The following is a 16074-nucleotide window of genomic DNA, read 5'->3' on the forward strand; positions in this document are numbered from 1 at the left end:
GTTGTCAGAGTTGACTTGCCCTTAATAATTAATGCAGATGTATGGCTGTGGTACATTCCCCAAGATAGACTTCCTTACATTATGAAGAAGGGCTGTGGATCGATTCTTCTCCAATGAGTGCTTTCCCAGCTTAATCTAAGAGGAAAGATGCAGCGGTATTTACGACGTATTTCTTGCTTCCTAAGTGCTGAAGTTAAATTGTTCTAGAAATCATGCAAGCTGAAGCTTGGTCCTGAATAAGCATGTCAGTATGGCCCTCAACAGAAAAACAAATGCCCATCTTTGCTTTATGTGATTGTGGGGGGCAGGGGGGACAAAAACACTGGCTGCTGAGCGGTGGCTGAATTTAGGCTGCAGGAAGTTTTGAACCTTGTAATGCGGCCAACATTTTGACTTGATTTTAATAAGACTGAATTAATCATTATGAAAAATACGCTAATAGCAGTTATCCGTAGGTTGAGTCATGGCAACTGGATTTCTTTCTTTTGGTTGAAATGTTTCGCTGCTTGTCCAAGCAGCTTCTTCAGTCTGGGCAAAGGTTGGTAAGGGGACCCCATATATGTCTTCCAGGGTGGCTGCATCATCCCTACCCCTGAATGGCTTGTTAATTGTGCCATGGAGGTGTGGATTGCCTTTGGGATGTCTTACTCCTAGATCCTTCGTTTCATCGTTAAGAATGGCCTTCCTGGTGAACTTGTGAAGTGGTCTCAATCTTCCTGGGGACTAACGAAAGAGCAGCATGAAAAATGGGGACAAGTTGTGTCTGAGGCCTCTGCAACAGAGAAAAGGAAGGAAAAAGAAAGAAATCCAGTTGCCATGACTCAACCTACAGATAATTCCACCTGGATCACTGGGAATCTTCATTGACTAATAGCAGTTGCATTTCCTTCCAATTCATGGTGGCTAAGATTTCTTCAGCACGTTGACTGCCTTTGTATTGAAAAGGAAACAGGTGTGACAGGTTTTCTAAGGATTTGTTAGTGAAGAATAAGAGATAAATAGGCAAGGATGTTCTTCCTTTCCTTCCAGCTAATCCCCAACTCTTTCTGAGAACAGGGGCCCTTCAGGTTGTGCCCACCTTTGGAGGACTACAGTACCCCAATTATGGGTGGGAGAGTTGGTGAGAATGGACAACTGGATTCAAGTTAATGAAATTGGCCAGTATTAGGAGCTTGTCAACAGGGAAAAGACCTGATCCAGACAAAATGAACTGAGAATTCAGTCTTGCTGAAACCAAAGCAACTAATTTGCTTTCGAAGGATGGTAATCCCAACTCACTTCAGCTGAATCAAGGCCATTACCCTGTCTGTGGCATATCGATTTTTTTTTTCCACCCAGACTGAGCTGTACATTCAAAGCAATTTACTAAAACAATTGAATTAGCTCATCCAGAGTAATTTCTTATTGTGAGCCGGAATGCTCTTTGAATATTAATAGCTCACAGATTACATTTCTGCATTGTTAGCCCATAAAAAGCACTGGAGAGCTAGCCCATAAGAAATTTGTATTACCTCCAAGTGAGAGAGAAGGATGGGTAGAGAAAAGAAGAGGTAATCCATGTAGGTATCACCAAAACCGAAGACAGAAGGGGACATGGAGTGGCATAAGATATGCATGTGTTAAGTGACCTCTATAAGCACAGGTTCAGAAATAATTTTTCTCCTCAGGTTCTCACTCAATTTGACAAAGGAGAATTTGCTTTAGAAATTTCTTTCAAAGGAGAGGAGGATCTGTGTGAATTTTGCAGTGGGGTGTTTTTTTTCATTGGCTTAGTGACAAGGTGGCCAAGAAAATGTGAGAAAATGCCCAGTCTTTCATTGGACCATCATCTCCCCATGGGTCTGAGGCCTCACAGGCTTCCCATCCTTCCATTAAATCTCAAGGGAAAGCATTAGGAGGAAATTCATCTACAGAACTTTCTCAGATCTTTTATTTTATTTCATTTATTTAAACAATATTTATAGCCTGCCCCAATCTGAACAGACTCTGGATGGCACACAACAATTCATGTACAATAAAATTAAAATCATCATCATCATCAATCTATGATGGTTGCCTGAACACCATTGATGGTGAAAGCCTGCTGGAATAGTACTAAAGATGGAGGCTGCCTGTATTTCCAGTGGTAAAATAGACCATAGATTAGGGGCCACTACCATACTATATGGACAAGATCAAGGAAGCAAGAATTACATAGACTTCAGTGAGGTCACTTTAATGCTAGTGTTAGAGTAATTATGTGTGTGCGCACACACACACACACACACACACACACACACAGAGGCAAGGTTTTTCAGAAGTGGTTTGCCATTGCCTCCTTCCTAGGGCTCAGAGAGAGTGACTGGCCCAAGGTCCCCCAGATGGCTTTGTGGCTAAGGCAGGACTAGAACTCAGAGTCTCCCGGTTTATAGCCCGGTGCCTGAACCACTACACCAGACTGGCTCTCAGAGTAAATATAGAGTCCTAGAAATTGTAGGGTGCAGTCCATCCATCATTTATGGTGAGTTAATTAAGGCAAAGTCTTTGTGAATTTTTTGAAATGCTTCTTCCCAGGTTTCCTGCCATCTGGGTTGAGTTGCTAGTTTTGAGGTAAGTTTTATGTCTTGATTACGTTGGCTGTCCCTTCCATTTCTTTCCCAGTCTTCTCACAATCTCTCCCACTTATGAGATGGGGAAATAAAGTAGAGAAGAAGTGTCGTAGCAATGGGAAAATGTGGCATCAGAAACAGCAAGAACCAGTTGAGTGTAGTGATCAAGGCACTGGGCTAGAAACCGGAAGACCAGGAGTTCTAGTCCTGCCCTAGGCACAAAGCCAGCTGGGGGACTTTGGGCCAGTCACCCTCTCTCAGCCCTAGGAAGGGGGCAATGGCAAACCACTTCTGAAGAACCTTGCCAAGAAAACTGCAGGGACTTGTCCAGGCAGTCTCCGAGAATCGGACGCGATTGAATGGATTAAATACACACACACGGACACACTCTAAATCTAGCATTAAAGAGACCTCATTGAAGTCTATGTAATTCTTGCTTGCTTGATCTTGTCCATGTAGTATGGACTAGGCCTTCTTGGTAGTGGTCCCTAATCTAAGGACTATTTTACCACTGGAATACAGGCAGCTATAGTCCCTGCCATGCTGGCTGGGGAATTCTGGGAGTTGAAGTCCACAGATCTTAAAATTGCCCTGTTTGAAAAACACTGCTCTAAGTTACCTAAACAATAACATGTCAATCATTATAATGAATACTGTGCAAATATGATGGATAAAGATTTACAACAATATAATAAAAAGGGTGGAGGGAAGAGAAAAGAAAACACCACCAAGAGAAATTGGAAAAACTTCTCAAATATCCTGAGAACAAGGCAGGAAAAAAGCTTTTTTAGTATATGGGAAAACGCTTGAGGAATTGCAAGATAGATGTCGATGGAGCATTAGAAATCATCCGATCAACGTGATGCAGGACGTCTCACCATAATGGAGGACTGGATGATTGCTGAGCCTACTTTTTCTGGTGCCCAGTGCTAACTGCAGATGGGGCCCTTCAAGCTTCCAGCTTTTTACAGCGGTCCTGGTGGCTCCAGACGTGTTGCAGTTCTAGCTGCGGGAGTTTCCCACTCATGTTTAAACCAGAGTGCATTGAAAAGCCCTTCATATGGAATGCTGTCTTCTGTAAAATAGGATCTGTGGACAAGGAATGGGGAAAATTAAGTTTCTTAGAGATTTTTCTTAGCATGTTCTTAATTTTGAAATTAAGCGATTTCTTTTGCCTTGAGGTGGTTCAGTTTCTTTGCCTACTTGGCCAGAGGTATAATTGTCTGTTGTAGATTTTCATGTTTGAAAATGGAAAGCTTTCAGTTCTGTGTCCATGAGAACATAGGCACCACATAGGCCAGGTCTAAAACTTACAGAGTGCTTAACAAAATACTGCCTTATTAATCTCCACCCCTGGCCTCACAGTATAGCTTCAGGACTACTGGGGATGGCCAAGAAACCACAAAGCCCAGCACCACATTTAGCTTTGAATTCCACAACTAATTGATTCTTTCCAGGTGTCTTTGGAAAGGTTTCAGTGACGTAGGTATCCATAATTAATATATGTTGCACTGGCCTCGCAATATAATTATGGGCCTCTGTAACTCAGTTTTGTACACCAAACACATAATGGTTTGTTTGGTTCCTATAAGTAACAGTTGGTCTCCCAAAGGGTGATATGGTAGCATTTGGAATAGAAGTAGAGAACCTGTAGTTCTCAAGGTTTTGTCGGATACCAGGTCCCATTGCCCTCTGCTGGAGTGCTCAGTGGCTATTAATGATTGGACCTGTTTTCCTCAAGACACCTGAAAAATTGCAGGCTCCCCATCCCTGATCTTGAATGATCCTTCCAAGCCACAGAGTATGCGTGAAGAGAGTCACATACTTGTTAGATGAATGCTGGACCTCTTTTGATAGCTTCAGCGAGCCACTCTTTACTTGGTGCCCTTCACATGCATTGGACTGCAACTCCCATTACTCCCAGCTAGTTAGAATGTTGTCTGGGAGTGATGCGGCTTATAGTCCAGTATATCTGGAAGGCCACCTGGTTGGGGAAAGCTGGCTGCAGGAATGGCAGTTGTACCCAGGCCTGTAGCTGGAGGGTAAAGAAGTTTATAGGATCAAGAGGTTGGATTGGGCCATTGAATGGCGGCAAGTAGATTATGCTAACCATTGGTAACATCTGCTTTTTTTCCTGATGCTTAAATACATTTATTACTTCAGATATTGGTGAGACTACAGCAGCAGCAAAAACTGATAGAGAACTTGGGGATAATGGTGGTTTTCTTACAACTTTGGCTTCTCTTTTTTCTCATTTTTCAGGATGAAAAGAACCAAATGATGACCACAAACGTTTGGGTGAAACAAGTGAGTCAACCAAGATGGTTTTCCTTATTTTTTTCCTTCTCCATGTTTCTGAGACTTAACTTGTACTTACCTCAGAAAGGAGGAGGCATAAACCTGGGGGGAGGGAGGGATGGTGAGGAGTTTTCCTGTGCAAATATCATGCTTATTGATGTGAGGAATGCCATGAAATGTGAAAGGGGATGTTGGGAAGCTTTCTCATTCATTTTCCTTCAGGTAAATGGGTGTTGAAGGACTTGGCCCACCCAGTGTGGCTATTGTTTTTGAAAGCTGTCTCAGTAAGTGCTCAAAATTCCAAATAAATTCACTAGTCCAAAGACTGGCAGACTCTTATTTATTGCATATGACTGTCAATGAATAGCGCTGCTGGATCAGGCCATGGTCCATCCTAGACCAGCATTTTGCTTCTCTTGGTGGCCAACCAGATTTGTTGCTTGATGTCGTTTTGAATTCAAAAAGTTGTTCACACCATAATTGGTAATACGCCGCGGGTTAAACCGCTGAGCTGCTGAGCTTGCCGGTCGGAAGGTCGGTGGTTCGAATCCGCGTGACGGGGTGAGCTCCCGTTGCTAGTCCCAGCTCCTGCCAACCTAGCAGTTCGAAAACACGCAAACGTGAGTAGATTAATAGGCACCGCTTCAGCGGGCAGGTAATGGCGTTCCGTGTAGTCATGCCGGCCACATGACCACGGAAGTGTCTTCGGACAAATGCTGGCTCTTCGGCTTTGAAACGGAGATGAGCACCGCCCCCTAGAGTCAGACACGACTGGACTTAATGTCAAGGGAAACCCTACATTTTTTTACAATTACACTTATTTACTGTATAGCAGGGCAAGCAACCGTTTCCCCCCCCCCCCCCCACACCATTCAGGGCTTCAGTCTTTCACAACTAATCTGTTAGGGGATATTTGATGAGTGGAGTTAAGTTAAAGCAAACAGTGGGTGGGACCACAGCCCAAGTGGGTGGGGAGATTGCTCTCCCCCTCCCCTCCCCCTCCTTCTCCTTCTCCTTCCCATCTTTCATCCAAGCAACAGATGGTAGGAAAAGGATAGATACCTTTTATCGGAGGGCTGATCTGATATTTTGCAGTGGGATTTAAATTTAGCTTGACGGCTGAGGCTTGCTTATCTCTGCTTTAATGTACTGCCTATTTTCTAAGCATCCTGCTGTATTTTGAACGCGTTCTGTGTTCCAGTTTTTAAAATAAAAATCCATTTGGGAAGTTACTTGTGCAACCCAAGTAACTTTATCCAGAAGAAAATGTGGCATTGTATAGGCTGTAAGTCTCCCTAGAGAAATTCCAAAGTTGTTCCTTTTGTCTCTGTAGGGATCACAAAATATGTTTTCAAATAATTATTTGCAATGGAATATGAATAGAGGGGGAAATTGTTTAGGGGAGAATTCATGGGGGAGCATGTTAAAGAAAGAGTTAAGTAAGCCTCAACTTGAGGAATTGGGATATTGTTCTAGGCATTAGTATAGATCAGTGTTTTTCATGCTGGCTGGGGAATTCTGGGACTTGAAGTCCACATGTCTTAAAATTGCCCAGTTTGAGAAACAGTGGTGCAGATCATTCAGCTTGCTCCTATATTTCTGATTTTAAACACATTTTTGGAATTTGTTGATTAATACCACCTTCTCTTCTTGGTCTAATTATCTATTCGGTATTTCCTCCCTTCTAGGAATGGCATGATTATAAATTACGTTGGGATCCTGAAGAATATGAGAATGTTACTTCGATACGAATTCCCTCTGAGCTTATTTGGAGACCAGACATAGTCCTCTACAACAAGTAAGAACATATTCTGAGCATCTTTCCTTTAGGGCTGTGGTTTTAACTTGTCTTCCTGGAAACACAGAGCATTTTTGCATCTTCCCAGCGAGAAGAGCCTTGGCAGCTTGAAGTTATATGGACTTCAGCTCCCAGAATTCCCAAGCCATGAGTGGCTTAATTAGTTTTCCTGCACACTACACAGCATGGCTGGCTGGGAAATTCTGGGAAGTGAAGTCCACACATCTTCAAGCTGCCAAGATTGAGAAACAGTGCTCTGCAAGAAGCTGCAGACTGTTTTTAACTCTTGCTTTCAGATTACATCAAGGCCATGTGGGTGCTCATGGCCTCAGAGGTTCATGTTTATCCATCTCCCTGTCTGGGCTGGCTTTAATTTAAAAATAACAACAAAAAGGGAAAATTTTGCAAAGCAAACTCTCACCTCCAGCTTCATCTTTATTTAAAAGAATATTTCTGAAACCTCATGTAGTATTCATAAGATGCAGTCCAGTGCTTTGGAAAACAAACAGAGAGAGAGGAAGAGAAAGGGAGACTTTGAACTGCTCCATAATGTAAGTGCCAACCCATAGAGTTGCTTGTTCTTCCGTAGACTGTGAAATGTTTCCCTCCTTCCCTTTCTTTAAAGTTGTTCAAATTTTACAAGAAGCCACCGAAAATTCTCCCCAAGGCTGCCAGGGATGCAGCCTTCCCCAACGCAGCAAAGTGACGGGAGCTGTAGCAAAGCCAGCTAAGTGGTGGAACACTGCAGGTGTCAAGGTCCCTTGTTTGATTTAAAGCAATTTCATTCTGAGTATTAATAGGTCTTCCTTCCTTCCATCCATCCTTCTTTGTTCTGTTCAGAGGCTGCTCCAGTTGAGCTGCCCTCATTTTTTTTCTGGATTTTCTTGTCATCCTGAAAAAACCCCTTATCTCTGGCAAAACAGAGTTGTAGAGTTGGAAAAGATCAGGAGGGTCATCTAATCCAACCCTCTATAGCAGTGTTTCTCAACCTTGGCAGCTTGAAGATGTGTGGACTTCAACTCCCAGAATTCCCCAGCCAGCCATGCTCTGTAGTGTGCAGGAAAACTAATTAAGCCATTCATGGCAAATAGCTGCCTAACCTCTTCTTCAAAACCTTCAGAAATGGAGAAGCTGCAGCCTTTGTAGGAAAAGTATTCTAACATGGAACACATCAACAATGAAATTTCTCCCCAACAGGGAATGCGGTTGAGTTTTGTTGAAACTATGAATGGAACCCTCTCTCTTGCTATGCTTGATTGATTGAGTGATTGACTGATTATGTGCCATCAAGTTGCTGTTGACTGTTAGTGACCACCTAGATATTCTTCATGACAATCTGTCCCAAACCTGATCTTTCAAGTCTTCTAGTGGTGCCCAAGTAACGAAGCCCATCCACCTTGCTGCTGGTTGTCCTCTTCTTCCCTTTCCTTCCACCCATGCTTAGAAGCACCTTAAAATTTGCTCCCTTATTGATACATTGCTTTTTATCCAACCCAACTTATTTGAGTTAAAGCTCAGTGAGACTGAAAACTGTTTAGTTCAAAGAAAGATTATACAAACACATATTTTTCTTTCTTATGCTACGAACCAAGGGGCAAGTCACGTAATATTCAGTTACTCATGTTTCCTTTAGTGTAAAATGGCCTCATGTAATCACTTATTAATACAGTGCAGATAATTTAAGAAATAAATCTTTAGCAGACATGGCTCGCTAATAAAACTCAATTTGTTCCAGTTGGGGTGGTTTTAAATGAAGATTTCCAGGAAACTGCCTAGGCAGGTTTTTGTTTATTGACTTGTTTTCATTTTTAACATTTTCATTCTGGTCAGTTGGGAATCTTGGAAGCATTTCTGTATATAGTAACCTCAGATGAGGATTTTGATCATTTGTATTTGGATGCAAAGCTCACTGGGAAAGGCATTGGCAAGCTGATTTTAAATATAACAAAACAACTTTAGTGTGTGTGTGTGTGTGTGTGTCAACATGCTCTACCACACTGCAGCTGTAGGTCAGGCTCCCTGACATTTTATTTTTCTTAAAAGATTTGTTAAACATAATTTTAAAAATGAAATAAGAAACTACCATGCTGCAAGGCCACATTCCAATTTCAAGCACAGTGTTTCTCCACCTTGGCAACTTTACGATCTGTGGACTCCCAGAATTCAAATCTCAGAATGAGGGAGATCTCAAGTCCTCTCCTTGTCTGAAGTGGAATTATTAAAGAGCTGGTCTACTCTTCATTCCTCCACGGTCATCAGCACTGCTTATTGTGAAGCCATCTTCAGTCTACCATTTCTTCCCTGGAAGCCTGATTTGAAAAAAAAAAAAAATGATTTTGGAGGGGTTAACTTTTTAAAGGGTTACAATGGTACTCTAAGCTGCTGTAATGCTTAAGGCTCTCATTTGGCCCTTAAAAGCCCTCCTAACCAGAATGCAAAAGACTGAAAAATTCCAGTCCTGCTCACTCTGGGGAGATCCAGTTGGTTTCCCAGGCTGAAGGTGGAATACCTGAGGCCTCTGGCACCATCTTTATTTCTGGCAATGCCCCACACGGCCCCACAAAGATTCCATTGGGTTAGTCAAGAGGTCCATCATAATGTTCACATCCTAGATAGAAGGCAGATGCAGACCATGGTAGACATTTTGTGAGTGCGATGCACCACTTCTGAAATTTCCAAATGTGGCCAAGTAGTCGAAAAGGGTTTCTTATCCTTGCCATGTTCTTCACCAGCTTTCTCCAATCTGGGGCTTTCCGGATGTGTTGGGATTCCATTTCCCAGAATGTTCAGCTACTATCATTAACTAACAACTATTAATACGGCTACAGGTAGTCCTTGCTTAACAAACACAATTGGGACCAGAATTTCAGTTGCTAAGTGAAGCGGTCATTAAACAAAGCTGACCTGATTTTACAACCTTTTTGTGGTGGCCATTAAGCGAATCACACATTCCCCATTGATTTTGCTTGCGAGAAGCTGGCTGGGAAGGTAAAAGATGGTGATCATATGACCATGGGATGCTGTGAGGGTCATTAATGTGAACCGGTTGCCCAGTGCCCAAATCATGATGATGTGACCGCAGGGATGCTGCGATGGTTGTAAGTGTGAGGACCAGTCATAAGTTGTTTTTTTCAGCACCATCGTAAGTCCAAATTGTCACTCAGCAAATGGTTGTTAAGCGAGGACTAGCTGTACTTCAAATTTAAAAAGGCCTTTTAATTTATTTCTGACTTCTAGATTAGCTGACTCCCCGACATTTCCCAAGCATTTTCTTCCACCTTTCCTTCATGAAAATGTTGCAGAGTAGCTGGGTGAAATGGTGGCATTGGGTTTGGCACTTCACTGCGCTTTGAGGAGGAACGTTTAATGAGCTCTGAGTATTATTTTCAAGCCACGCCCTGCTGGGAGATTATACTTCCAGCCTTATCTTTTTGAAGGCAGTACAACCTGTTTGATTTCTGTCTGCTTTCACAGTGTGTAAAAGTGGGACCATTTTAACGTTTTACCAACTGCTTCATCTCTTGCTTCACATTTTTGTTTTCTTTCACGAGTCACCTTGTGAGGAGATCCTGTGAAAAAGCAGCATATACATTCTGAAATTTCTACTAAAACCCCTCTCCTGTTTTCTCCAGTAGGGAGAAATGAAGGAGCAAAATGGAAACTGAGATGCAGGTTAGGAAGTGAAGAAGTGTGGTTCTTTTGCAAAGCATACTGTATGTCAGGGTTCCTCAACCTTGGCAACTCTAAGCTGTGCGGACTTCAACTCCCAGAATTCTTTGCTGGCTGGGGAATTCTGGGAGTTGAAGTCTGCACAGCTTAGAGTTGCCAAGGTCGAGGAACCCTGCTGTATGTGATCAGATCTGGTGTCTGCTTTGGAAGAAGGCTTAGAATTCAGCATGGATGCTGAAAAGGGATTTGGTGGAGACCGTGGACTGGCAGATCTCTTCCACCAGTCACAGGACACAAGGCTGGGTTATGAAGGCCATTGGGTTCAGTTTAAACTAGAGGAAATATAATTTGCTTTTGGGTGCAAAGGAGAAAATGGTGTTGCCTCTCACATCCAGAAGTCTTTGTTCTGGGGAAATATGTCTTATCTACTGGTCAGAAAGGAAAAAGTGATATCAGGATTGTTTTTCACAGAAGGAGCTGTAGGAATGCACAAAGAGGATTGGGTGTCAAATATTCCGAGCTTGAAATAGCCAGTTCAGCATTTCGAACTTGAAATTTTAAAAAAAGTGTTCCAAGACGCTGTTTTCTTCTGACTTTAGAACAAAATTTGACCATATTAAGTGATAATATTTTGGGGTGGGTTTTTTTTTTTTTTGGTTAAATGTTTTTATCTCAGCCCCAGGAAGGAGGCAATGGCAAACCACTTCTGAAAATCTTGCCAAGAAAACTGCATGAGATAGTCCAGGCAGTCACCAGGAGTCAACAATGACTCAAAGGCACCAAAAAATAATCAATCATAAAAAAGGAACAAGAAAGAGAGATAAAATATAAGTGAATAAACAAGGGATTTTAAAATGCCATGGAGATTTTCCAATGTATCATTAGTTAATTATGAGTAACTGAATGCACTGTATTGTTTTTAAAGGACCGAAAATCACTATAAGTGCCAATATTTTGAGTGTTTTTAGATACAGAAAATAACCTTGCAATGAGGTAAGTTCAAAACAAAATTCAGAGTTTTGTTTTGAAGTTGAAGCAAAACACTGCAGCCCTTTTGAGTTTCACCGTGATGAAACACAACTGCTATTTCCTCAAATGTTCCACAGAGCTTGAAAGAAAACACCTTTGCCATTCCATGTACACCCCTAGAATTCTGCATGGGCTTCTGCAAAGCTGCCCCCCATTGAGAATTTAAGGAGGAAAGCGGCTTTGCCTAGGAACTCACATAACACAACAGTGAAGAATAAACACTAATGAACACCAGAAGTTGCTTTATACCAGTGTTTCTCAAACTTGGCAACTTTAAGACATGAGGACTTCAGCTCCCAGAATTCCCCAGCCAGCATGCTGAATTCTGGGAGCTGAAGTCCACATGTCTTAAAGTTGCCAAGTTTGAGAATCACTGCTTTATACCTAGCCAGAGAATTGGTCAGACTTGTACACAATTGTCTATAGCTCTTGGTTATCTTCCAGATGTTGCTGAACTACATCTCCCAGCATCCTTTGCTATCGGCCCTGCAGACTAGGATTGCCAAGAGCAGTTGGCCTGCAAGGTCTATAGGTCACAAGTTCCTTTGGGCCCAAATACTTGCTTTCCAGGCCTTTAGAGAGAAATCCTTCCCAGCCATGCCTGGCTGAGGTGGCTTTGTGCTCTCCCTCCAAGTGATTGCCCTCCCTGGTAGAGTACTTACTTTTAATTGTTCCATTTGCATCCTACTTCAATGAGATTTCTTGGCAAAGTAGCATTAATCTGCAGTAAATACTTTGGAGGACAGGCCAGCCAAGTTTCTTGCCCCTTTGGACAAATAGAATTACCTTAGTAAACCAAAACATGACTTTTTTAATCTGCTGGTGCTGCAGTTGTCTGGCAGAAATCTCTTGGCTGGAGGTTCTTAAAGAAGAAATAAGAATAGAAAAGATGCAACAAGGAGGGAAAGGTTGACAGGGTGGCTCATGAGTGGAGGACTGGATGGACTGAGAATGAAGCTGGTCAACCTCTACCTTCTTGACTCTGCCTGGATCCAGACAGTCTGGGTTTGATGACACACTAAACTATACTGGGGTTCCTTGAACCGTCCAATTAACCCAATGTTCTGGGTCTGTGCAATGCATTTCACCAAAATGTAATCACCTGAGCTAAGTTTGAATAACATGGCAGGTTAAAATGTGATGTGGTGGTTCAGCATGCTGTGGGAATACAACCAGAGTCTTCTTGCATAGTTACTGGTGTCTACAGGAGGCATGAAGCTTGGGAATGAGGGCCGACAGTGCACACAGGCACAATCAGTGGCTGTGTTCTCACAACTTTCTTGGCCTGGCTACTGAATCAACCCTTTTTCTGGATCCACAGAATATTTTAACTAGGACTGTGGAGCAATTTGATCAATGTGGATCCCCCTTGGAGTGTTGATCTGGGGAGAACATCACAGCATGCACTCCTCTTGAAACATAGTGGTGTGAGGCTATCTGGATCCAAAGTGGAAAAAGTGCCTTGGAAGACATGTGGGTGAGCTTAATGACCCTGTCAGTCCCTCCTTAAAAAAGTTCATTCATTTCTAGGGCTCGGATGATGGCCATATCATCCTGGGAAAATCTGTGTTTGGGTTAGAGAGACATTAAGGAACTGATGATAGGATGCACCCACTCTGTACATCCTGATGGCGCCTCCTTAACTCAAATGCACGTTTTCCTGGGTCTGGGTGGCCGCTGCGCAACCCCAGGAAAAGTCACAACTTTTTCAAGGAGAGGCTGAAGATGCTCTGAATATTCCACATGGACACCGAAGCACTGTTCCTGCTTCAATTCCAAACAGTTGGAGAAGTGCTGAACAAAAACACTTCCTAACATCTGCCAAACTCCTATCTCTCTGCCTTCTCCTCCTCCACTCTGTGGGCCTGACACCGCTCTCTATCAGCTGCCCATGTTCACACAGCATGATTAACCACCGCCATGTTTGAATGGTTTAAAACAAGGACACTCTGGAGAAAAAATTCATTTCTCCCAGCGCATTGGGCACAAGTTTTATTGCTTCTGTTTGCTTTGCCACTCCCCTACCTATGAAGCAGTTTTTACCACCAGGGGAGAAATTATTTCTATTCTGTATATACTCAGCTGCAGAACATCTTTCTGCCAACTTCTTTAAGAAGCTTCTAAATCCATCTGTACTGCATGTATGTATGTATGTGTGTGTATATGTGTGAGTGTATTTCCTAATCATGCTGAAAATATGTTTGCCTAAAGCATTGCTGTTTGGGATAAATACCACAGATCTCACAAAATTAGAAAGTGGTGAAGTGGCCCAGTAGCTGGATCTGGCAGTTTATATAGCTGATAACAACATTGATCAATCCTTTCTTCCTCTTCCATACAAATCTGTGAACTTTGGGTAGTGTGCATACAAAAATAATTTTGCCTGCTTGGGAAGCCTTAATTTAACTGCAGCATTGAAACAACGGTGCGTTTTAATAACTTGCTGCCAAAAAAAAAAAAATCCATTCTGTGACTCAGTAGAAATGGAAGCATCTCTGTTTCTTCCGACTTTCTCCAATACAGATATAGATAAGTTTACAAGTATAATCTCTTACCATTAGTTAAACCATAGTAACATTATTTCTAATAAGACAAACCATTTAGTCACTAAAACCCAAGAACAAAATTTCGTTTTTTTCTACCACAAGCAAGTACTCTAAAAGTGGTTGCCAAATAGATATAAATCCAGAAACAGCGTCTTTAGTGCTGTTAGTTTAGCCATTTGAGTCTCTTTCTGTTTCTCTTTTCTGTCTATTGACACTTTTATCGTTTTTTTCTTTTGTTCTATTCTCTATCTTTTCTATACTTTCTATTTTGTACCTTAACTATAATTTGAAAAATAATAAAGGTCTTTATAAAAGAAAGAAAGAAAGAAAGAAAGAAAGAAAGAAAGAAAGAAAGAAAGAAAGAAAGAAGCATCTGTGTTTGACCCTATAGGGATCCTGAAGGTGACTGATATGCATAAGATGCTCTAGTTGGAAAACAAAACTCCCCCATATTTCAATTGCTGATTTGCATGCAAATAATCAATTGTTGCTATCAACATTCCTATATCCCACCTGATTATTCCAAAGATTTCATGGAAATGGCATCGGAGATATTCCTTAGAGAAAAGCACAGGAAGTAATAAGATAGTAATCTCACCACAAATAAATGTTCAGATTACTTACGTTTTGTGATACATCTACTTTGCGGTAAATTCTACTGTCACTTAAAAAAGGACAGTCATGGTTAAGTCTCAGTAACTGGTCTTGAAATTGGTTTTCTTATAAGGATGAATAATGTTCAATGTTCTTCTAAGCAAATGACTAGACAGACATTTCATTTACTTGTAAACAGACTGAATAATTAACTTGCCCAGGTTGCAGACATAACATGTAGCATTTGGAAGAGATGAAAATGAACACAACTTACCAATCAATAAATTTGGCCTGAAAACTAATATGCTCCCCGATTGAGAATTTTCTGAAAACGTATCATGGTGGGAGGGAAGTTTAATTATCAGGAAGAGCTTAATATACATTTTACCCTTTCCAGCAATCTCCAAATTGGTTTTAGGGCCGCTGCTAAAATATAAAAGTAAGTGGATTAGTCTTCCCTAGAAGGTCAGTTGGATAATAAGCATGGCAACGTATGTGAAATGTTTTGAGCCCGTTTGATTGCTTTTATGCACCATAAAATGCTCTCTTGTGCTTTATGGGGGTGCAGTTTGCGAGATGGCTTCCCCTCTCCCTTGGAAGAGTTTCCCTTTTTATCTCACAGGGATGTGAGCACCGGCCCTTGGCAATGAGATGAGTAAAGAAAACCGCACGTCTAGGAGCTCAATGTGCCTCTCGTTTGGAGGGAAATCTGCCCGCTGTTGCAGCGGGCTGGTAATTAGACAGGCACTCATGCTTGAGTGGGGTTTATGGGTCGAGATTTCCCGCTGTTGACAGGAATAAATTATGAAACTTTGCCCCAGCATCACAAAAGCAGAAGCGAAAACGGCCAGAAAAATAATGGTTAACTAGGGCTGTGTGAAGCTTCAAGTGTGTGTCTCCTTTGCTTTGCTTTGCCAGTGTATCCAATGCAGCACCCCCTCATTGCTGCTTTGCAATGCACCATGGTCCTTTCATTTCTATGAGTGAAGCAGCCATGTTGCTTCATCTCCATTTCTGGTTCAGCACTCCTCCCTCTCCCCTCCTGGTTAGTCCAAGCTGGGGAATTCTGGGAGTTGAAGTCCACACATCTTAAAGTTGCCACGGTTGAGAAACACTGGTGCAAGCAGTTTGGGCACCGGGCTATCCATTGCACTTGCTGAAGAGGGACAAAACTCATCCCCTCAGCCCTCTTGATGAGTGGTCAGGAGGAACACGCATTTTTTTTTTAATTTATTGCAGTGCTTTTGGCGATAGCTGCTATGGTGTAGTGGCAAAGGCCCTGGACTAGGAAGGGGAGACCCAAGTTCTAATCCCCCACAGCCATGGAAGCTCCCTGTGGGATTTTGGACCAGACCCTTCCTCTCAGCCCAATAGCTAGGGTGGTCTAGTGGAGGGGGGAACCCCAGATTTTAGTCCCCCCTTAACCTCAGAAACATCTCATAGGACCAGTCCCTCCCTCTCAGCCCAATAGCCAGTGTGAGGTAGTGAAGGTGCTGGATCAGGAGTGGGGACACCCAGGTTCTAGTCCACCCTGAGTTATGGAAGGCCCCTG

The 16074-nt window shown here is 42.3% G+C and overlaps 1 protein-coding gene across 1 annotated transcript in view; it reads left to right on the forward strand.

Moving 5' to 3' along the window:
- The window catches only part of CHRNA4 (cholinergic receptor nicotinic alpha 4 subunit), a 49900-nt gene that overhangs the window by 12851 nt on the left and 20975 nt on the right, over positions 1-16074 (forward strand). Inside the window, exons 3-4 of the mRNA XM_063296933.1 lie at positions 4851-4895; positions 6575-6684. Coding sequence (XP_063153003.1) covers positions 4851-4895; positions 6575-6684 — 155 coding nt within the window. The remainder of the gene's footprint in view (positions 1-4850; positions 4896-6574; positions 6685-16074) is intronic.

Source organism: Candoia aspera, chromosome 3 (genome assembly GCF_035149785.1).
Source record: "Candoia aspera isolate rCanAsp1 chromosome 3, rCanAsp1.hap2, whole genome shotgun sequence".
Classification (NCBI taxonomy): Eukaryota; Metazoa; Chordata; class Lepidosauria; order Squamata; family Boidae; genus Candoia; species Candoia aspera.